Below are 22,529 nucleotides of genomic sequence, written 5' to 3'. Positions count from 1 at the left end.
CACCTAGCCTGAGCGTTCAAAATCAAGAGCCAAGTACTTAACACGTAATGACATTAATTTTTTAAAGGTGATCTATGATTTTGTAATTACCCCCTCGTTTTTTTGTGCACATAAATTGAACTTTTGATTTCCACAAGAGCTAGAAGCATATCTTCTATTCACATGCTCTCCTGCAAGTAGAGGAAACAATAAAGATGTTTACATTTGTACAGTCAGACCTTAATAACTGGAAATGGAGAAGAAATGTAAACATAGGCAGGATTCAAATGCTAGCCATCAAATTTAGCTTTTCTATCCACTCTCCTCTCACAAAACCTTCTTCTCGGTAGGGCAGAAGTCACTATAAACTGGCCGTATATTCTGATCCCCAGGTAATTTGTGCCGTGATGTAAATCACGGTTCATACAAATACGAGAAAGAGAAGAGCAGATCCGCGAGTGCGCGCAGGCAGGAAGGCTGGGAGGGAGGGTGAGCAGGTGGGGTGTGCACCGCTGTGCCCGGACGGGGCCGCGTCCCCCGTGCGGCGCGGGCTGCTGCGGGAGGGACGCGGCGCCTCCCCGCAGCCCAGGGCGCAGCAGTGAGGGATTATTGCCATCCCCCTTGCTGCTCTCAGGTTTTGGGATGATCCAGCAGCGTGTTTACAGGACCAATTCCAGCGCGGCGCCAGGAGCCGTTTGCTCTCTCTCTCCCGAGTGGACCGTCGCGGGGTGCATTACATCAGGTTGGAGGCATTTTGCTGCAGGAGGGCAGCAGCCTATTCCTTTCATAGGAATGGTTTCGTCTGTTGCTTGCTGTTCGCTTAACAGCCTTTTGCTGCTTGAACTGTCCTTCCTGCCAGATGATTTTTTTTCACAGCTTCCCCTAGGATTTGACCATGAGCTGAGTGTGTAAGAGACCACTAAAGAAGCAGGGAAAAAGCCTCCAGAGATCTTAACTGAGCAACCCTATTTTAAGTAATTAAAAAAAAATGTTTGATGAGCCAATTACAAAGAACAGATGTTTAAGGAACAGAATACCACCTACTCATTTATAAACCTAAGTCTTTTTAACAGCACTATTACAGTTATGAAAAAATATGACCCCTTCCTGAGCCTCGCAGACTACCTGCATCCCCATATTAATTCAAAGTGCTGCTGGATGGGCTTTGTGAGTGTTGTAGGGCTAATCTGTACGGTTCCGTGACTGCGAGCATGTGCAGAGCAGGCTGAGGTACGGTCGTGCCTGCGGAGCCGACACAGAGCCTTGTTTTGCAATGCCATGTTTGTGCATGCTCCGAGAGCTGAGCGGCAGCCAGGGAGCCTGCCTGCCTTGCTGACCTATCTGATGTTTTCTTGTTTCTGTTTCAGCATTCAGGATAATTCCGTGAGCACCACAGCTTTAGCACAGTAAGTGAACACTTTCAAGATGTGCCTTATTCTTAAATACTAATGCTGAGTTTAGCTACCGTTGAGAATAACTGTAAGTACTATTATGTGAGAAATCCCAAGCCTTCTGTCGTGTTTTTTGGTTTGGTTTTCTGTATCTGCATATATTGTTGAGAGTATGGGAAAGATTGCATAAAACACTGCCTTTACATGCCGTGTAACCATTTAGCAATTAAATTCTTTCTGGCGAAATAGGTTTTTTGATGCACATCACACATGTTTAAATGCATGACTTTCAGTATAATGTAAATCTCATATGAAAACACTGCTTACTTGTGATCCTGGTGATCTTGAGAAACACGAGTGTGTCAGTTTTCTAAGAACACATGGTCTGTACTTCCTGCAAGCATTACTAGAAAAAAAAATTCTTTGTAAATATTTTGAACAAAATAATTGTGCTTTAGACAAACAAAGAACCAAATGTATTGTTTCCTTGCAATCTATTCAATAAACCTATTAGGAGGACTTTCCTGTGTATCTTGACAATAAGGGTACATATGCTGATCTTTTGTGTGTTTGTGTCTTACAAAGAGACAACAGAACAAGCCAAGGGAGAACATTAGAAAGTTAGTAAGGCAAAGGCTTTAGTAACTATTACAAATAAAATGTTCTTTATTTTTTTTTTTGTCTAAACTACTTCAGTTTCGGTGTTGAATGTTTTTATTTTACATGCTTTTGATTGTTTCAAAAGCTTTTAGTGAAGACTGTTCAGCACTAATGTGCCAAGAGATTTCTCAAGAAGGAAATGATTTATAGATTTGTTTGTGTGTTAGGTGAGTTTTATATTGCTAAAATACTGTTTGCTTAAGTGTTGTGGGGAGATAATCTATTCTGAAAACAAGGCCAAGTTGTAATTCAGTCTGAGCCATTCCTAAGTGTTGTCAAAATTACTAAAGCAGAAGAGATGTAACAATTTATAGAGATCTAAATGACTTTCAGCCTCTTACATTCCTGTCCTGGTTTGAGATTTTAATTTAGTCACTCTTTCTGTGTGATTGTGGTAAATACCAAGAGATTTAACAGAAGCTAATAAGTTATTAATTTCTTTTTAATTATGTTTGCTTTGTTCCTATTGGTTAAATCATGCATTTTGATCTGTAAAATTTTGGGATGCTCTCCCTTCATAGAAGAATAGCCAGATTATAGGAATTACATTTTTCATATTTTTCTCTGTATTTTTCTCTGTCCCTTATGTACTTTCATTGTTTCATGTAGAGAGTCCCCTGCAGATGCCCCTATGCCTGCCATACACTTTGGGTTGTCCAGGACACAAAGGTGATGGCACTTCTCTGTGCTGCTTCACCATTAAGACAAGGGCCAGGAGGGCAGAAAAGCTTCCTGTAGTGTCCATGCTGCTCCCAGGCAAGGACAGCAGGAGAGGGATGTGCTCAGTGCAGTGCTAAGCTCGGGGGCAACAGCCTGTTGAGCTGGGAATTGGCCAGTAACTGCCCAAAGGTTGAATCTCCCTTATTTAATCTTTTTTTTTTTTTTAGTTTGAGTTTTTTAGTTTATTTTAGGTTTTATTTTAGTGGCTCTAACTTTTAATCTTCTCTTTACAAACACAGGAATAGAAAAGTGCTTTTAGAAAACAAAGCAAGAGAACCACAGTATCAAAAAGCATTGTCCAAATAGTCAGACCTCATTTCTAGACTAGAGTTCCCTAAATCCTGTTTAGAGCCTTTTCACCAAAGCCTGTTTATGAGAAGTGCTGAGAGTACACAATTCTTACTGATTTCAGCACTAGTTGTTTTTGCTGGGCATATCTGAAAAGAGGTCACTTCTGTTTACCAGAATAAAGAGAGAGCTTGCTATTCAGCCTTAGACAATCCCATTTGACAATTTCTGTCTTAAATTGTGGCAAAGGCAAAATCAGGACTTTGTGAATGATATAAAATCAGTAATACAATATTTTCAGGAACATTTCTGCAGATAAGGCAAATGCCTAGGGCTGCTGCACTCCCAGCAAGCCATGCGTACAGCCTGGTGGAGAAGTTGTTCATGTGAGCATCTTAAAGGTCAGGTCTGCAAAAGGAGGCAATTTCTAGCTGTACTGAAATGGTTTCTATGGAAGGATGAAAAGGGTAGAAAAAAATTAAAAAGACAAATCAGAAATCTCGAAGAAATGCCCACAGGCATTGCCCTACAGAACTGGAGCAGCTGTCCGTCTGGACTGGGATCCCGTCCTTGACCTGACTCTGGCCAGTACCCTAAGATCAGTAATGGATTTATATATGTTTAAGAGTCATCTCTGTCAATCTGTGGTTAGATTGGGCACTCAAGGAAAAGGATACACAACACTGGCTTTGTGAAAAGAATTTCCTGCCCAATGTATGCTTCAACCCATATGGGTTTATGATTGAAACTGTTCTGGCATGTGCACTGTTTTGGTAATGAGTGAGATATTGCTGCAGTTTTTGGATTAGTGGAATCTCTCTTCACTACCTGCTCACATGCTTTCACAACACTTATCCAGTTCGTGAATATCCCTCTATCTGTTAAAGATAGCTGCAATTGTATAATGAGATTTACAGGTTACTGGTGGGAGGAGAGTAGTGTGTGCATGTGTGTGTTCATACATGCAAGTGGCATGATCACATAAGCTGCATTTCTTAAAGGAACCATTTAAAATACTTGATGTTTTAATGATGGATATTTTCTTCATATTATGAATTCATCTTTTTAAAGGTCCTGCTACAGTCTTAGCCTCAAGCACTGTCCTGTGTCAGTGAGGTGCCAAAGTTAATATTTGTTCTTACAGAGAGAAGAATGTCTATTAACAATTTAAGATTTAGTGTGTCTGAATGTCCTCACAATTTCTTTTTATTATACGATGGACACTCTCTCTTTCTTTGATACATTATTTTTTATCCTTCCCTCTGCTACTTACCTATTACTTAAATACATTGTATTATGCTTACTGCTGTTGTTTGTATGTTGTGTACTGATTTGTGACTTTAATCAGTTGCGGGTGCTAGGTAAGGCTCTCTGCTTCTCAAGATCATCCTTGTAACAGCCAACTCAATGAAAGCAACCCCCAAGGCATTTCCCCAAATTAAGGAGCTCGCACGCAGGTATGCACACATAGCCTTAGCTGATCAGCCTGCGCTTAGTCGCCCATCATCCCTCCAGAGACTGTTCTCTATTGCCAAAATGGTGTTGCAGGATCAAACGCCACAGCTTGTGGTACAGAGCAGGCTCAGCTGGGCAGAAGAGGAGATGAGAGGAACTGGAGCCTGAGCTGCTTCCTCCCGCCTCATCTGCCCATGGCACACGAGGAGGGAGAGGGTCCCTTTTGGTTTGGCTCCCATTGCCTGCAGCAAGGCGCACAACATGTCTGGTGGCACCTTGCTCTACTCTCATGGCTCAGCTCCCTCCCTGCCCTTATTGTTGCCTCCTCCCTGTGCATTTCCTTCCCATGTCTTTCTTCCTCTGCAATTTTTCATCATGTTTTCTGTCCAGGTTCCCAGTTCCTTTTATACCAGAGTTCCCTCTTTGCACCCCTGTTACACTTCTATCCCCTACCCTTACTGGTGTCAGAAACCCATAAGATAATTACTGGACCAAAGGAGACGGTGTGACTGACATCAGGAGGCAAACAAAGCTACATTTATTTCTTCAGTGAACTAATTCATTTTATGTGTAAATCAACCCCTTTCTTCCATCTGTCATCCCCGTTTGCCTTGTGGGGAGAACTGCACCCATGTGATTAGGGGGGGCCCACCACTGTGGGTGTGTGTTCGGGTCATGTGCAGCAAATGCTTTCACCTAAATGCTGATAACGTACTAGAATTGAAAACACTTGAGCATCCCTTTAAATTATTCCTGCAGCAGTCTGGCTTTTGCTAAAGATACTGGCAGAGGAACAGTGGGAAAGAAGAATATGCAGAGCTATGAATTTATCCCTTAATGTGCTCTGTCCTAAGCTGGGTAGCTCTTCTGAAAATTTAACGAATCAGCGGAAGTACAGGCTGCTTCCCTCATGAAGAGTAGATTCCTCTGCCAGCAAACTTCAAGTGATGCAGGCCTGCGCAGAGCCTGTGCGGGTGAGCGCGAGCAGAGCGTGGGGAGAGAGCTCCAGCTTGTGCCAAGAGCTAACACCCTGGAAGGATGTATACCTATTTGTTGGAAGTGTATGCATATTTATTTATTTATTTATATGCATATATGTGTATTTGAAGGAAAACTGCTTTTGGGTTTCGCAGGTGTATCAGTCTGCAAAGTTAAGACATGCTACATGATATATTGGTCAACACCGGAGCATTTAGCATATTTATCAGGAGTTCTTTTTTGGTGATGCGGCTGTATGGCTTAGGAACAAATTCTGTTGTTGAAATTTTAAACTAAGTGGGATGGAATTGGTTTATTATGATGCTTAAGGCATTACAAATTTTCTGAGAGTTCCCTACTTAGACTAGGGATCGCTTTATAATTTAACTTATTTATGGATTCTTTTCCCTGCTGTTTGTACCGCAGAGAATTACTGCTGCACTCTTGTTAAGATTTCTGTGAGTCTAGAAGAAAAACACCTTTAGCTAGTTATTGTTTGTAATTCTTTTAATAAGTGAAGCATATTATAAGCAATTAAAACGTAGAGTTTCCTTTAATTTTTCAGTAATTTTAATGGTAGCAGCTGAGTTTTTTGTCGTATTATTTTCAGCTGGCAGAAGAAGATATACCAAATTGTATATACTTAACAGTGTAAACCTTCTCTCTTCTCTGAGATTTAGAATATCATGGAGAAGCTATGCTGTTAAATGACCCCAGCTAAGGTGTGAGAAAGAGAAATGTATTTATACTTACTTTGAGCTGAGCTGTGATGTTATTAAAAGCTAAATTTCTGCAGCTTCCAGAAAGTCAACAAATATTTTGTATCCTTTTTAAGGTGTGATGGAGATTCAGACTCTGTGCATGAAGATCAAGCAGCCAGTTCCAGCCCCAGGTATTCTACCACAAATTTTGTCTGAAATCCTTTGGCAACATGTGAGGCTGTTACAGTAATTCTCTTAAACCGTTAAAAAAGGAACCAATCTCAAGGGAATGGAGAATTTCTGAGGTATTACCTGTTAGGCTATTAGTGTTTCTAGTAAATGCCTATTTGCCTTGTGTGCTTACATGTAAATAATTATATGGGGATTAAATATATTAAATACTGTAGTTACATGAGTGTACATATAATGTTCTACATTTTTAGCTTCACATCATATTACTGTTATTCAGATGTATCTCTGATACTAATATATTAGTGTCACCCCAGTCTTCAAAAAGGGCAAGAAGGAGGACCCAGGCAGCTATAAACTGCTCAGCCTCACCTCCATCCCTGGAAAGGTGACGGAACAGCTCATTCTGGATGTCATCTCCAGACATATGGAGGAAAAGATGATGATCAGGAGTAGCGAGTATGGGTTCACCAAGGGGAAATCCTGCTTAACCAACCCGATAGCCTTCTCTGATGGAATGACTGGCTGGGTAGATGAGGGAGGAGCAGTGGACGATGTGTACCTTGACTTCAGCAAGGCTTTTGACACCATAACATCCTCCTAGAGAAGCTCAGGAAGTGTGGGTTAGACGAGCGGAAAGTGAGGTGGATTGAGAACTGGCTGAAAGGCAGAGCTCAGAGGGTCGTCATCAGTGGCGTGGAGTCCAGTTGGAGGCCTGTGGCTAGTGGCGTCCCCCAGGGCTCGGGACTGGGTCCCATCCTGTTCAACGTCTTCATCAACAACCTGGATGAGGGGGCAGAGTGCCTCCTCAGCAAGTGTGCTGAGGATACCAAGCTGGGAGGAGTGGCTGACATACCTGAGGGCTGTGCTGCCATTCAGAGAGACCTGGACAGGCTGGAGAGCTGGGCAGAGAGGAACCTCCTGAGGTTCAACAAGGGCAAGTGCCGAGTCCTGCACCTAGGGAGAAATAACCCTAGGCACCAGTACAAGCTGGGGGCTGACCTGCTGGAGAGCAGCTCTGCAGAGGAGGAAGGACCTGGGAGTGCTGACGGATGACAAATTAACCATGAGCAAGCAATGTGTCCTTGTGGCCAAGAAGGCCAATGGTCTCCTGGGGGCATTAGGAAGAGTGTTGCCAGCAGGTCGAGGGAGGTAATCCTGCCCCTCTACTCAGCCCTGGTGAGGTCTCATCTCGAGTATTGTGTCCAGTTCTGGGCTCCCCAGTACAAGAGAGGCGTGAAGCTACTGGAGAGAGTCCAGTGTAGGGCTACAAAGATGAGCAGAGGGCTGGAGCACCTACCCTATGAGGAAAGGCTGCGAGAGAGCTGGGCCTCTTCAGCCTGGGGAAGAGAAGAGTAAGGGGGGATCTTATTAATGTGGATAAGTACCTGAAGGGAGGGTGTCAGGGGGACGGGGACAAACTCTTTTCAGTTGTCCCGTGTGACAGGACAAGAGGCAATGGGCAGAAATTGAAGCACAGGAAGTTCTGCCTGAACGTGAGGGGGAATTTCTTCACTGGGAGAGTGATGGAGCACTGGGACAGGTTGCCCAGAGGTTGTGGAGTCTCCTTCTCTGGAGACCTTCAAGGCCCACCTGGATGCAACCCTGTCTACCATGCTCTAGGTGACCCTGCTGAGCAGGGAGGTTGGACTAGATGATCTCCAGAGGTCCCTTACAACCTTACTGCTTCTATGATATTGACTTTTATTATACAGCTGCTGGTACAAAGTGGTTGTAAGTTTGTAATGGTGCAAGGTTATGCTTGTTGAAGAGTGTCTCTGTAAATAAGAATTCCTTCAAATTGTAATTTAACTGAAGTACTCTTGAGGCATAAGTCTCTTATGGCTATGCTAGTATATGTTAATTACCAGAGGATGCAGCTTAACCTTTCAGAAGGATTTTTTAATTAGATGATACTTTAAAATTAGCTACACTTCAGCATATTGTTGAAATACCCATGGGATGTAAAGCCTCTAACCACTGCTTTGGAGCAAACTCACAGGAGAAGGGGTGAGGAGCAATGGTGTCTGACTCCAAAGGCATCCTGCAGGTGTCCAGCTGGATGGGGACGAGCCACAGGTGGGAAGCGAGTTTGGTGACTGAGAATCCTTAAGAGAAAATGTTGAATTAGCAAGTTATTTTTGGAAAAAAAAATCTCAGGAGGGTTTAATACAACTCTCTGAGTTGTGGTACCTTCACACCAGAAGAGAGGTCATCTCTCAGCTATCCATTAGGATTTTATTAGTTGAAACTGAGGTCTGAAATTCTGTCTGAAGGACAGAAGGAGTGGCTATACAGAGGGGTTGTTAAATGTGAGAATGTTTTTGTTCTTACAACTAGCCTATTTTAGTGGCTTCACGAATGAGTTTGTAATAATACTAACAGTAGTCAGTAGTTTAGCTTCTGTGGTTTGATCATAAATGGTAGCCTCTGAGAGAGAACCATTATATTAACTCAGTTTTTGTCTGGTATGTAGACAGCCCAACGTGGTAAAATTCAAATTCCGTGAACAGTTAAGAACTTGTTGCTGTTCTTTCTTTCATAATGGTTTGACATCTGTCTGAAGTCCTGCCTGATGAAATTCATTTTTATTTTCTTACAGAGATGGTGATAACAAAGAAAATTACCCAGACAATGCTGCAATTCTAGAAGAAAGACAGCTGCCTTTGCAAGACATCCAGCACCACAAGCAGCAAGCGGCAGTTGACTGCACACTGAGACCTGCAATGGGCAACTTAAAGCTAAGAAAGCCTAAGTCCATGGCAAAACTAGAAAATGGAAAAAGCCATGAGGAAAGTCAGGTAAAAAACTAAACTTACCGTGGGGAGGTTTGTGACAGAGTCTGAGCAAAGATACCTTTTGAAATGTAGAGTGGGGCTCACTGACAGTCCGTCATCTTACTGTGATCCCACAATAATCCACCCTAATTTCCAGGGACCTGCAACTCTGGCACTCAGCTGAAATGATGAATGGCTCCTTTTGGCCAGGGAGTTGCGTGAAGGAGGGTTTTGGGACAGCTGTCAGAAGGGAGTGCAAATGCGAGAGCAGATGTGCAAATTTCTCTGTTTAGATTTTTCGTGACTGTTTGCACGAAATATAAAATCTCAGTAAATGCAGAACTGGATTAAATTTTTTTCTGCCCCCCCCCCTCTTTTTTTTTTAATTTGAGGATTTCTTGTGCTGGTATTTCAGCTGCCTGTGAACACATTTCTCTTCCTGTTTTTCTTATCTTTAAATAATAAGCACATTTCAAAAGACTTTGTTTTACTGAAGTTTCTTAACAAATTAAGCATTGCTGAAAGCTCTATAGTTTCAGCATTGAGAGGTCTCTTGCAGCCATTTTCATGGAGGGGTGATTACTGCAGCTTTTTGATGTGTGAGAACAGACTCTTAAGGGATGGAAGCTTGTATATTCCCTTTCTGTATGAAAATTGCCATGAAACTGATCCTTTAACACAGCATTTAAAAATTAGTGTTCCCTGAGCTGCCTCTGCAAGCTGTGCAGGTTTTTATTTGGTTTATTTGTGGCACTGGGGTTTCTTAAAGGATTCAGGAAATAAGGTGACTTTTGCAGGTAATCTTTGTGTGTGTTTTTCGCTTTTGGGCTGCTGGATGGCAGCTGAACTGACCTCATCTAAGAGTCGCAGATGCCCTTTCCATCAAACCGCTGAGAAGAGGTGTATTACCTCCCTTTTGCAGTTTATTAACTTTACCTTTAGAAGGGTTTCCTGGAGTGCTAGGTGAGTGTAGGTCTGCTATTGCAGTGACTGCAGTTAATGCTGGGTTCTTTGGTGCCCTTGCAGTAACAAATGCGAGGAATAAGTTTAAAATGCTGCCGCTCTGCTTCAGCAGGATTTCACCTCTGCTTCTGGAGTAGAAATGGCTGACTGCAGGCAGTGCAAGGAGCGGAAATGAGACCCTTAAGCTTCACTTACCGCCAAGCAGCGGCCAACCCCCAGGTCGTTAGTCTGTGGTGCTCGTGAGGGCTGCCTCGGAAGGGTGTCAGAGGAAGGATTGCTTCAACTTCAGCCATTGCCTGATGACCACAAAGCCCAGCGAGAAGCCCACCAGGATGTTGGCAGCATCTGTGCCCACAGAACAGTCGGCAGCACTGGGTGCCAGTGCTCTGCCCATGGGCTTCACTACTGCTGGCTTGAGCTGAGTGAAGCAGAACTGCAGCTTCCCCCCCACCCCCCCCCGAAAAAAAAAAAAAAAAAAAAAAAAAAAAAAGCTAGAAACAAACCAGTTTCTGATGCTGACTCCAGAAGTGCTGCTCTGTGCAGGCTACAGAGTTACCAGGGTCCAGCAGCTGCTGGGAGTGCCTTGCTCTCCCTTCTGCTCTGCTGTTTCCTAAATTATGTCTCATGTTCAGTGTAGGAGAGAGATTTAGATCTGGATTTAACTTCTTACCTATACATATTTTAGTACCCAAAACAGCTGATGCTAACTTTGGTAGCTTGGCATGCTGTAGTAAAGACAGGGCCTGGGAGATCTCTGTAGTTACAGTTCTTATTTTTGCATAGGGTAGTTGGTATTCATTTTCTGACTCTCCTTACTGCTTGTATGAGGATAGAAATTTGCAGAGCACTTTCTGAAGTTCTTTGAACCCTTCATAGGTGAGGAGTGATTTTGGTCCATTAATTCAGATTTTGAATAGGAGTAGACGTGTACTAGATGGCACATCTCAGCTTTCAAAGTGAGGAGTCTTCTTTTGGATCCTGAAAGAAAGCATGAAAGCAGATAACATCCTGCTAGTGTTATCACAGTCTCTTAGAATATTCGCATTAGCTCTTGCCCTAATCTTCTTGCACGTTTTTGCTGGAGCTCATCCCTGAGGTGATGCAATAGCTGCTGCAATTGTATTGTGGAAAATATTGCATAGAATATGCGGAGGTGAGGTGTTTGTGTTTTATCAGCTGATAGGAGAAACGATAGGGAACTGTGCACTATGAAGAGCAAGTGGAGGTGCATCGGGAGGAGTCATCAACAAGTCATAAAGAGGATGAGATCCATCTCACAGATCATCTGCTGCTTCTTCAGCTACCTTCTGTGTCACCTGTCTGCCTCCTCCCTCTGTAAGTCATGCTGGTGTCTCATACTCAACAGATGCTAACACAGCACAGATTTGCTTTGTTCCATGACATTTTATCAGCCTGAAGAGGTTAGCTGAAAATGTTGATTTTCTTTCATGGGAAACTTCCTGAGCGTATAATTAGGCTGCCGTAAAATGCCAGTGCAATTCAAACATGCAGTCTGTGGAAGCAAAAAGAAAAACGGAGTCAGGCAGATAACTTTCATATGACTCCAGGGCTTGAATTAGGAAAAATAAAAGTGGTTCTGGGCCCCCACAGTAGCCATTGCTCCCACCTCTGGCTTACTGGAAGAGATAAAATCTGTAGGCACTATTTTATGCTACCTTTGATTTGATAGGAGTACTTGAGAGAGCTTTGAAAGTACTATAAAAGACGAATACAAAGCAAAACATCACTTCATAGCAGGAACTGTACTCACTCGTAGAGGGGATGGTATCCTAATACTGTGAAAGACTTCTCAGAGGATACCCTTTATCTGCACTGAGTTCAATGATGCTTGCTGTAGGGGACAGAGTTTGCCTCTTGGAAGTCTGCAGAAGGAAGTCATTGTAGAGAAAACAGGTGCCCAGCCCTTCATACACGTACGTATCCTTCCTTCACATGTGTGCTTCTTAACCCTGAAGTGCTTGATTTGCTCTATCTTCAGGAGCCTCAGGGTTTTTTGTTCTTGAAGAAGTGGGCATCTGGCACAGAGGCATTGTTTAATGCACCTGTAACAAACAAGGCTCTGCTTTCAGAAGTGCTCTGCAAAGGATTCGTTTCTGTGGGGAGCTCTCGTTAAGATCCTTGGTGTGCTGTGTCCTTCAAACTCTGAGGCAGCCGTCTGCAGTAGAGCCCTAGTGGTGAGCTGGTAGCTTCTGCTTCTCTCCATTTTGAAGCTGAAAGTGAAGTACTGCTGCGTTTCCAGTAGCTGTTGATTACACATATGGCAGGTTGTTATTTTCTGGAGTAGCCAAGCTAACACCTTGAAACTTCATGTAGTAGCATATGCCTTGCCTTTTGTGAAGCCTGTTGCCACAAAGCCATTGTAGTTGAGCAGGATAGATGTGCTTAAAAGCAGCTAATGAGGAGCTGATAAATAGAAATGCCTTAGTAAGAGAAAGGTATGATGTGCTCCAGTTGGTGAATAAACTGCTCATCCTCATTTCCCTGATTTTATTGACAGAATGCTTTTTCAATAGTCTCCTCCCCAACCTGAATCTGATGAGGCCGCAGAAAGAGACAGTGACAATATTGCAGGGACAATATCTCTTTAAAGATTTTGCTCTGATAAGCCAAGTAAATGCTTACTGCTCACCCCTGTGTGTTTTAAGACCATGAGATGCTCTTTTAGAAAACTACCACTGTGAAATAAGAACAGGCTATTGGGAGATGAATTACTTTGCTGCATGTTTTGGAGGGATCAAAGTCTGTTTGGATGGGAACCAATTATATGTGCCTTTCTACTAGTCAAAATCCAGGGGACTTCCATAGCAGAGAGGTCACTGAGAGGGAACAGACCTCAGTGCTCAAGTAGAGGAAGGCAGCCACCCTGGGGATCTTGACCTTCCTGAGGCTCTCAGTCTGCTGAAGCATGACTCCTGTGCCTCGGACATGTTTGACATGATTGTAGTTATGTGGCTGTGTACCCTAGGTCTTGATCTAGAAAAGGCTACTGAGGTTACAGTGATGATTAACAGGACCAAGTCTAATAAAACTTAGTTCACTTGGCCACATATCAGCTGATAAAATGTCACTACAATAAATCTATTCCTTGGATATTGCACGCAGTTATTTCTTGCAGGTACTGAGGTATGGGGGCTGCCTTATCCCTTCCAAAGCATGGGAATAGGAGCAGGCTGCTGGGATGTGATTGTAGCTCTTTAGTCCAGTTCTTTGAGTTCGTCTTTCCCATCGTTTCATGAGCTTCTTTAGCAATTCTGCAATGGCAATATACTGAAAATCAAATTAATTAGGATTTATTGGCCTTCAAAAGGTAAGGAAGCATATGCTCACAATGTACTTCAGGGAGTCAGGGTGCGAACAGATGGTTTGGAGTGCGAAGTCTGCTTTCCTTGCCTAATCCCTTTTTGCACTCACCTTTGTTGCACAGTCATGAGTTTAGATTATTAAATGCTTCATCCTCAAATTTTGTATTGATACCAAGATATATTTATAAAATTAAACTAAACATGCTAGCTAATCGGTAGAGCAAGTAAAAGTTAAGATTTAAAGTGTAATTACCGAGTGAATGACTAAAAATTGAATGGTAGCTTGACGTAGATATCTAGAGATGGGAATGCTGAAAGCTACTGTGTGAAATTTATTATTTTAAAATAAACTAAGTAGGCAGATTGCATTAATTCAAGAGAACTTCTGGTATTTTGATGATAAAATTACAGTTTTAAATATGCAGGAATCAGAAAATTATGCTGATGTTAAGGGCATTAGCTACATGAACATACAGACATGTCAGGTAGCCTGCAAGTTCCACTTCGACTTGCAGTCGAAGTTTTCGGTTGTACTCCATTTGTGTATAAACCATACCTCTCGTTGTGGGTTAAATCTGTGCATTCAGTCCCATTCAATGAACTTGTTTATTTTCTTGTGTGGACTGGCATTTTCGGAAGAGGCAGCAGACACTTCTGCTCAGGACTTCAAGCTATTCCCAGCTATTTTCTATACTGTTACAGCACAGTGAGGAGTGCCAGGACTCCATCCTAAACACTGGTGCAGTATTCCCAGAGAGCAGGAGATCAATCTCAGAAACTCGCATTCAAAGAGAGCTAAAAGTGGCTGTGTGTTGGATACACCACATTGAGGATGAGGTTCAACAGCAGATTAAACTGCTATGTAAACACAGCAAACATTAGTACATCTAATTCAAATGCTCTGACAGAGATGGAGTATGACATGCTGTGATTTCTTTGGGAGAAAAAGAGATACAAAAAAAATTCAGCTTGTGAAAGAGAAGCTGATTTGTCTTAATGTATATATGCATGGTAGTAGTTTCTAGCTGCTTCCAAACCCACATATTGTTTTGTGTACAAAGCAAATGGCATGTTGCTGATTATACTCTTCTCAGCAAAGCCTGGAGATTTCCCTCTTCACAGGCCGCTTACCAGTTGTAGCCTAGTTGCAGATGTCTTAGCCCATAGTGAAGGCAAAACACAAATATAACAGCAGGTAGCACTGTGCTCTTGATTGCTTCTGCCACATGAAGAATGGATTTCATTACTCTTAAGAAACGTAAGTCTTGTCAAGGGTATTTCCTCGGGGTTACTCTGTAACATCACAATGACGTAATTTATTAATACACACACAAGCACAGAGCAACCGAAAAATCTCTGAGTCCTCAATGTCAAGGCTGCAAGTGAGCATTTATTACCTGCATGCGTCTGGGTCCTTAGCTTTACCTTTCATCAAAAATAAAGCATCTTGAATTGCTGTGTTCTCTCTGCTGATACTGGAGAGGAGTATTTGTTGCAAAAAGAAAGGACAGGGAAGAAGAAACTTCTGCTGAAGCATGTTTACTTCAGTGCAGTGTTTGGATTTTCACCTTAACTGGGCCAACCTTCTTTGAGCAGTTAACTTAAATAGTGCACTCCTAGTGGGCCACAGACATAAGAAAGGATTGCATAAGTCAAATGTCACTTGTTCCAGTCATTTACAAAGCATCTACAGTTTTCATTTTATCTGTATTAACAGCAGTTGCAGTTAACAACCAGAAAAACTTAAATATCTAAGCACAAATGTTGAGGCTATTGTAAGAGCTCTAGACCAGGTCTTCAACTGATTTAAGTAAATGGGTATTGTCTGTTGTGATATTTTATTGTACCTTCAAACTCCATATTGTCCTGTGAGGGCACAAAAAGTAGATTAGTGTCCTGAGTAGGAATTCCTTGTAATGAAGGTGTGTTCCTTGGAAAGTTAACTCCTATGATAGTCACTCTGGTGCCACGATCTCTTCCCTCCTTCCCCCTAGTCTGCCTTCCTCAGATTTACAAATAATGCACACTCCCTGCTTTAGCTCCATTCATGGTCTTTATGTATATATCTAATATTTAATCTCTTCAAGAAAGAGAACTTTCAGTATGTGAAATGGTAATCATAAGAATTCTTGTTTTATGTCTTTTCTGGTATCTATATAGAATTTGGAGAATATAGTGTTTTTCTTTCTTGTTTCTATCATGTATAGGACTTAACTAACTAAATAACTGACTAAATAACTTAGGACTAACTAAACTTAATTTTTTTTTATTTTCAGTGTGGCAAGGTGGCTGGTATGACATTATTTTTCTCTCTGGCCTTTAGTCCTCTCACAGTAATACTCTATTCATAGAGCTATTCATAAGCTGGGGAAGGAAAAAAGAAAAGGGCAAAAGCAAACTGGTTAAACCTTACTAATCTTATTTAAGTGAACTGAATTTGCTTTTGTCAGCCAAATTTTTATTATGATGTCCAAGCTATAAAGTCTTACTGACATAAGAATAAATAATTTTGCATAAAATATGATTGTGTATATAAGCAAAAACATTGGACTGTGTGTGTAGCACTTCTTAGCTCAGTTGCTGACTTCTGTTACATAACTAATAAATAGAAAATGAGTTACACTGTCTTCTTGTCTGCTTTGGTTTCAGAAAGTGTTTTACAAGAAAGGTGTCACTTTATTTAGAACTTTTTCAAATTAATACTTTCCAGTTGTTTCCAGATTATTACAAAATATAGCTACAGAGCATTTGCAAACCCCCACAGATCAGCCTTCAATTTCACAAAGCTCCGATTTCCTTAAAGCAAATTGCTCAGCTCAGCCTGATTGTGACTGACAGGACACTCAACGGTTCTCTTGCTTTCTGCAGGACCTGGAGAACATATTGCCTGGCCTTTCCACCTGGCAGGGGACGGCAGGAGCCTCCACTGATGCCTATGCCCAGAACATGCCTTTCAGATGCCAGGAAACAGTCGGGAGATTTCCGCCAATGTAAGCCATGGGATAAGACAGTGCATTTCACTTCTCATTAGCTGTAGGAAAGGCTAATTCGTTTGCTGCATACTCATACTCTTGGCTCTCACTGGCAGTTATATTCTTTATTTATAGGCCTAGAACTCTTTGGAGAAAGCAAAAAGGATGGTGATAAGAAGGCAAGTTTCATCCTTCTTTAACCTCCTTACATTTCAAGTAGGAGGAACATCCTCTGTTTAGAAATTTCACTTCCTATGTGCCAAGTTTCAAAAATATCCTGGCACTTTTTTTCTTTTTCCCCCAGTGCTGACTTGCTTCAGTCTTTCTCAGAGTATATTCCCACTGGGAAACAGGAATGGCAAGCTGCACGCCTGATTTTAGCATCACCATGCATTTCTGTATTAGTTCCTGGACACTGTGAAACTGGGCTCTTTCCAGCACTGCAAAGGATACAGGAAGCTCAGGTCAGATGTCAACCAAGTTTTGATCGCAAGTAACTGCGGATCATGAAGTAACTCACCTCAGATAACTATTGGGAGTCATGGTTTTCCTCCCAGTCTTTCCTGGCTGTGCAACAGGCTAGAAATGAGACTTTGACTCTCCCTTCCCGTGGCCCAACCTGCATGCAGGGGCCTGTCCTAAGGATAAGGTTCGGTTCTTACAGGCAGGACTAGATTATGTATATATGATTATACTCTTCCAAGTCATCTCTTGGGGGCATTGCTTTATGTATTTCCCATGCTTAGGTAATGGTTCAGCTCTGCTTTGCTGTGTGCTTAGTGTTTCAGCATGTGAGCCCAGGACTCTGATGTCCTTTCTTTAATCTCTGTCTGAAGGTGCATGACAGCTTTGGTGCTTATAGTGCCTCCAGTGCAATGTGGTAGAGGCTGTGGGCGCTCTTAAGCGATAACTGATGCCCTTCACATGTACAATCAAGTTCCCAGCCCTGCGGTGTTCAGCCTTCCCTCTGTGCCTAGCTGTAGTAAAGCCCTATCGAAAGGCAGTCCATTGTGCTGCATGACATGCCATGGCAAGGCAGGCAGAAAAAAATAATGGCTCTGCCTGGAGGGCCTGGACATCCTGGGGACACTCAGTGGTCAGTGCACAGCTAGTAGAAATACAGAGGTCTTTGCCTTCAAGGCAGGTTTCCAGTCAGGACTAAGTTAGTGGTATAAGAAATGAACCAGTTGCTGGGCCACAGGTTTACATATTTTAACAGGCAACATTACAAACAATATTAATTCATGCTCTCAAAGGCAGATCTAGCAGAATGGCCAAGCATTTAATTAGCTTGCGAAAAGAACTACGTTTATGCTCAAATGCCTGTATCTGCAGTTGAAACATTGCGAAGTCCAGCATTGCAGAAGGTGTTTCTAATTATCCTAGGAATTCTACCTTCAGGTAGAAATCACATGGAATTCTTTTAAGAAGGAGAATAGGGAGTTCAGTTTCAGATACTTTGCCACAGCTAGCATCTCTGTCTGTTTGGATAGATAATGAAATATCATTGGTTCAATTTGATTTCTGAAATAAACATAATGAAAGAAATATCAACTTTGAAGATAAGAACCAGAGCAGAGTGTGCGTGAATAAAATAGTAACCACAGTGAGATTCCCCTATTCACTTCAACATTTAGCCTTTTTAGTTCAGCAGGTTTTAAACCATGGTTCACTATGCTATTTATTCCTGTTTAACACCAGAATACCTCCTTAGGAGATCTGTTTTCCACAAGTGCTGTAGGACTTTAATATTGACACCTAAATTTATGGTGCTAATAGCTGCAAAAGCATAGTGATCGCCTCCCAACTTTTGCCATGTCTTAGCTTTGATTATGTTGCAACAAAACTGAGGCCATTTTACTCCCAAATGGAAAACCTCAAGCAGGGAGTAAGTACACACTAACATATGAGGTCCTGGCCTCATACTCACTGGGGCTGATGTCAGACTGGTGTGTCAGGATCCTAGAACTGATGCGTGCAGCAGCCTGCCAACTGCAGCTGCCCGGGAACGTCTTGCCTTGTTTTCTGCTTTCCCCACTCTGGGACATGGCAAAGGTTAAGTATTCAGGCTTGGCAGCAGGCAACTGTCACAGCTACGTTTTGGCAGAACTCATCTGCTAGCTCCGCAAATCCTGGGTTTCACTTTCATCTATTCTATCTTTGCTAGATTAGTGGTAAAATTAACAAGTGCTTTGGACAATTGCAGCTTCCTTGTGTCCCAAACTCATAGACCAAAGGCCTTCTCGTGTTTTGGGGAAGAGGGATGACCACTGCTGCTGCAGGACTGTGACTGTACAAGCTCCGTGTGTACCAGATATGTGCAGGGAGGGCAGGAGAGGAAGGGCTCTTTTCTATCCCTTAGCCAATTAGCAACAAGATTAGCATTTTCTTGGAAGGTCAGATGTTCCTTCTGGGTTGACGTGGTTTCTTCAGACTGCTATAGCTCTGTCATTAGTCTCACTGAAGTTTAAAAATCTAAACATCTCTGAACTGTACAGAGTTGGTCTTGAAATCTGTTCTAGTCAGTGTGGTGCTGCGAAAAACAGGCCAAAGTTAATTTGTCTAAATATGGATTAAAAACTACTGAGATATGAAAAGCTTCTGGAAGTGGTCCCTGTTTAGCAGAGCAATCTAAATTCCGGGTGACATAACAAGGGAGGTTCATACACAGATATGTGGCAGGGAAAGGCAGAACAGGCAGTGTAAGAGAAACACCCCCAGAGCTAGTACTCGCAAGTACATGTGTTGCTTGTTCTGTGGGGTTGGTTAGTGGGTTGGTTTGTTTTTTAATCGATTCCTCTCATTTGCCAGTAACTCACGACTTACTAGTGAAACAGTAAAGGAAAAGTTCAGTGGGATCTGAGGGAAATGGGAGAGTAGACTTGGAGAAGAGGTTTAAGGGTAACTATATACTGCATTTGGAACAGTCAGAAGAAAGGGAGAATTTGTCTTATTCTTGGCTAAGCTACATCTGCCTTGTAAATGAAAGACTTACATTTTAAGAGGGGTTTATCATGCATGATTTAGGAACATAAGCATAAATTGGAATATAGGGAATTGCCTTTTATAACAGAGAGACTAGAAAAATCAGTATGTAATAATATACATGATTAGAAAAACCTGTTCTTACTGATTCACTTTTTAAAGGCAATAAGCAAAACTGACCTAGATTGCAGAGCTATGTACTCAGTTTCCTGAGAAAAGGGTGGTGTTTTCTTCAGATGCCTGATATAGACAGAGGTGGATGAAACGTGGAGCTCCCAGGCTGTGGGAATGTCGTGTTTCAGAAAAGTTTGCATTCCACATCAGTGTGGGAACTGTAGTTTTCTTTAAAGTTTTCTGCTAAAGAGAAATTCCTGAAAGTTCCTCTTCCTCCCCATTCTCCAAAGAAAATGGGAGTGCAGGGGCTTCCTTCAGCAGGACCCAGCTAGCCTTTGGGCTGATCCCTAATTGCTGCTGCTGCTGCCTGGCCTCTGACTGTTTCCCAGGAAAGCTGGAAATGCTGAGAGCCCCAAGCTGCTCTGGCCCCAGGGCTCAGCCAGGGTCTCCCTGTTTTCTGTGCTCACTAGTGGGAAACTAAGCTCTAGCGAGGCGTTTGGTGTCTAAGTTTGCAAAACAAGCAGCTTTTGAGAGTGCAGTGCAAGTGGGGTGTCCCGCGGTTTCCACGCTCTGCGCTGAGCAGCTCCAGCGTGGGGAGGCCTGGGAGGGTGCAGGGACGCCGCAGGAGCGCTGATGTCCCTGCGCCGTGTGGCAGAGCAGCGCCAGGGAGCCAGCAGTCCTGCACGGGCTACCAGGCGAGCGGGGAGGAAACCTGCCCCCCCACACCAAGTCCTGCCTCAGTCTTGGCAAAATTCATGGAGACGAGTGTGTGTCTGCACATAGCTCTGTTTCAGCACATCAGGATTTGCTGATGAAACACTGCTTTGCTGGGAAACAATTGGCCAGCTTAAAATACAGTTTCTTCAGGAATCTTGATATTAAAGTATTGATATTTATGGTTCCACAGATACTTGCTATATTAAAGAATGGAAAATCCCTAAGCAAGCAAATTAAAAAAAAAAAAGAAAGTAAGTAAAAAGGCGGGGGGGAGGCAAAAAAAGCGTCTTGCTCTGGCCTAAGTTAGGGCTGTGCCCTGTGAATACAAAAGAGGCACTCACGATACAAGAGCAGAGTGCGGTGGCCCACAGATGTAGACTGCTGTCATTTATGAGACAGGCACCGCGACACTGGCTCGCTGGTTGTCGCTTATTCCAGCCTTTAGGGACTGCTAGGGAGTAGCCCGGCAAGTGTCCAAACAGCCTCAGGCCCTTCTTCAAGGTGTAACTTCTTTTATGGGAGGGGCGCACTTTATGTTAATCCAAAAGGCTATTGCACTTCTTTCATTCACAAGCATGGTTTTGAACCATTCAGTTATAGCCGTGCAATAAGTTGGTGGCTGTCTGAAATTCATAGTGTTTTTTACCATTTGTGCAGGTGTCAGAAAGGATGTTTCCCTGACACTGACATATATTGGATATATGGTCGATCTTCCTGTAAAATCATGTGATGTGACCTATAGAAGTGCAACGAGTGCTCTGCTCGGGTGCCCTTTCTAAGCATCCTCACCTGGGCAAGGATAAAACTGGTGGCTAAACTGGAGATGGAGAAGATGTTTATCCTTGGGTCAGACTGAAAGTGAATCTGGAAAAGGGGTTTTATCCCCTTTTGCAGTGTGGTTTGCTTGCCGGAGTTATCCTGGCCTCTCTAATGCATTAGTTAGCCCTAAACATTGAGCACCCATGGCATTCCAGTATATAAACTAGTAAGTCTCCTGAGAACGCGGTTAGTGTCATCCAGAGCCTGACTGGCTTAATGTACAAGAATCCTGCTCTAACCCAAGTGTCAGGATTGAGAGAGATGTGAAAGCTTGAGATTTGCAAATTATAGAATCTAATGCTCCCTTCTGGTTTTAGCATGGAAGAGAATTTGCTGAGGTTATCTTTAAACATTTTTTCTTCATTTTTAAAATTATGTGGTTTTATTTGAATTTTATTTGAGTTTAGAAGTGGTGTTATGCATAATTCAGTAATTTGCATGTTCTGGTCTGGTTTTAAACAGCTCACTGCTCATGCAGATTTATCCCCTTCTTGAAGTTTCTATAGAGCTCTGTTATGATAATTAGTAGTTAGAATTTTTTTTTAATGTCCGCAAGCTTCAAATATACGTATTATTGAACTGAATCTTTATCATCTGTGCCATAGCAGAACAGGAGAGGTCTGCCAAAGCCAGAGCAGCCACGTTGTAGGGAGAGTGAGAAATCAGACCTTTCATAACTCAGAGGGAAAGATATAATACATATATAAAGAGCAGCAACAGAGAGAATTACGTTTTCATTATTTTACATGACGTAAATTATACAAAAGAAGGGTTGCCTAAAGTTATTCAAAATTTCAGCTGAGGCCCAAAATAATTTTAACGTACTCAGCACAGATGGAAAATTAGGGCTTGTTCCTGCTGCTTTTGAAGTTAATGGATTTTTTGTGATTGACTTTTAATGAGAGTAGACTCCAACCCATAGTTATGAAATTGTAAATCTTTTGTTGACTAGTTACAATCAAATAACCTGGGTTTGTCTAGCAGAACAGTTAATCTTGGCTAAAAAAGAGCACTCCCCAAAACTCTGTGAAGAAGATTCAGCTCAGCATACGCATATGACTGTTGTTAATGCAAATGATCTTCACAAAAAAACAACTGTTACTGCAGTTACTTAAGAAAACATCTAGTATTGCTGAAATACAAATAATGCACAACTAAAATCATTGTACTCTAGTATTTTATAGTAAAAATGAAATGATAAATGCAAGACTCAGGCATTCTTAAAATAGCAGACAATAATACCAGCCTGAATGAGAGAGAGATTGTACTTGAGGGGTGCAGTAAGCTTTTTACTGTCCAGAGTTCAAGAAAAGTGCAAGACTCCTGAGCGATGTAGCTGTGAACTATGTAGAACATCTAACACAGTGCCTGCAAAAAACTTGTAACAGTTCACATCGTCACTTACCAAGCTGCTAGTCTTTTTTTTGTTGTTGTTGTTGTTGTTTTTGTTTTCTTCTGTTAAGGCAGGTTCACATTTTCTGTGTATTAAGCACCATGA

General features: G+C 42.3%; 1 protein-coding gene across 1 annotated transcript in view; it reads left to right on the top strand.

Moving 5' to 3' along the window:
* The window catches only part of FAM13C (family with sequence similarity 13 member C), a 108,599-nt gene that overhangs the window by 76,156 nt on the left and 9,914 nt on the right, over positions 1-22,529 (top strand). Inside the window, exons 7-10 of the mRNA XM_062580464.1 lie at positions 1,347-1,385; positions 6,307-6,363; positions 8,964-9,162; positions 16,293-16,414. Coding sequence (XP_062436448.1) covers positions 1,347-1,385; positions 6,307-6,363; positions 8,964-9,162; positions 16,293-16,414 — 417 coding nt within the window. The remainder of the gene's footprint in view (positions 1-1,346; positions 1,386-6,306; positions 6,364-8,963; positions 9,163-16,292; positions 16,415-22,529) is intronic.

This window comes from Rhea pennata, chromosome 7 (genome assembly GCF_028389875.1).
Source record: "Rhea pennata isolate bPtePen1 chromosome 7, bPtePen1.pri, whole genome shotgun sequence".
In the NCBI taxonomy this organism is placed as follows: domain Eukaryota; kingdom Metazoa; phylum Chordata; class Aves; order Rheiformes; family Rheidae; genus Rhea; species Rhea pennata.
Note: the sequence above shows the minus strand (reverse complement) of the source record. Positions and strands in the feature narration are given on the sequence as shown.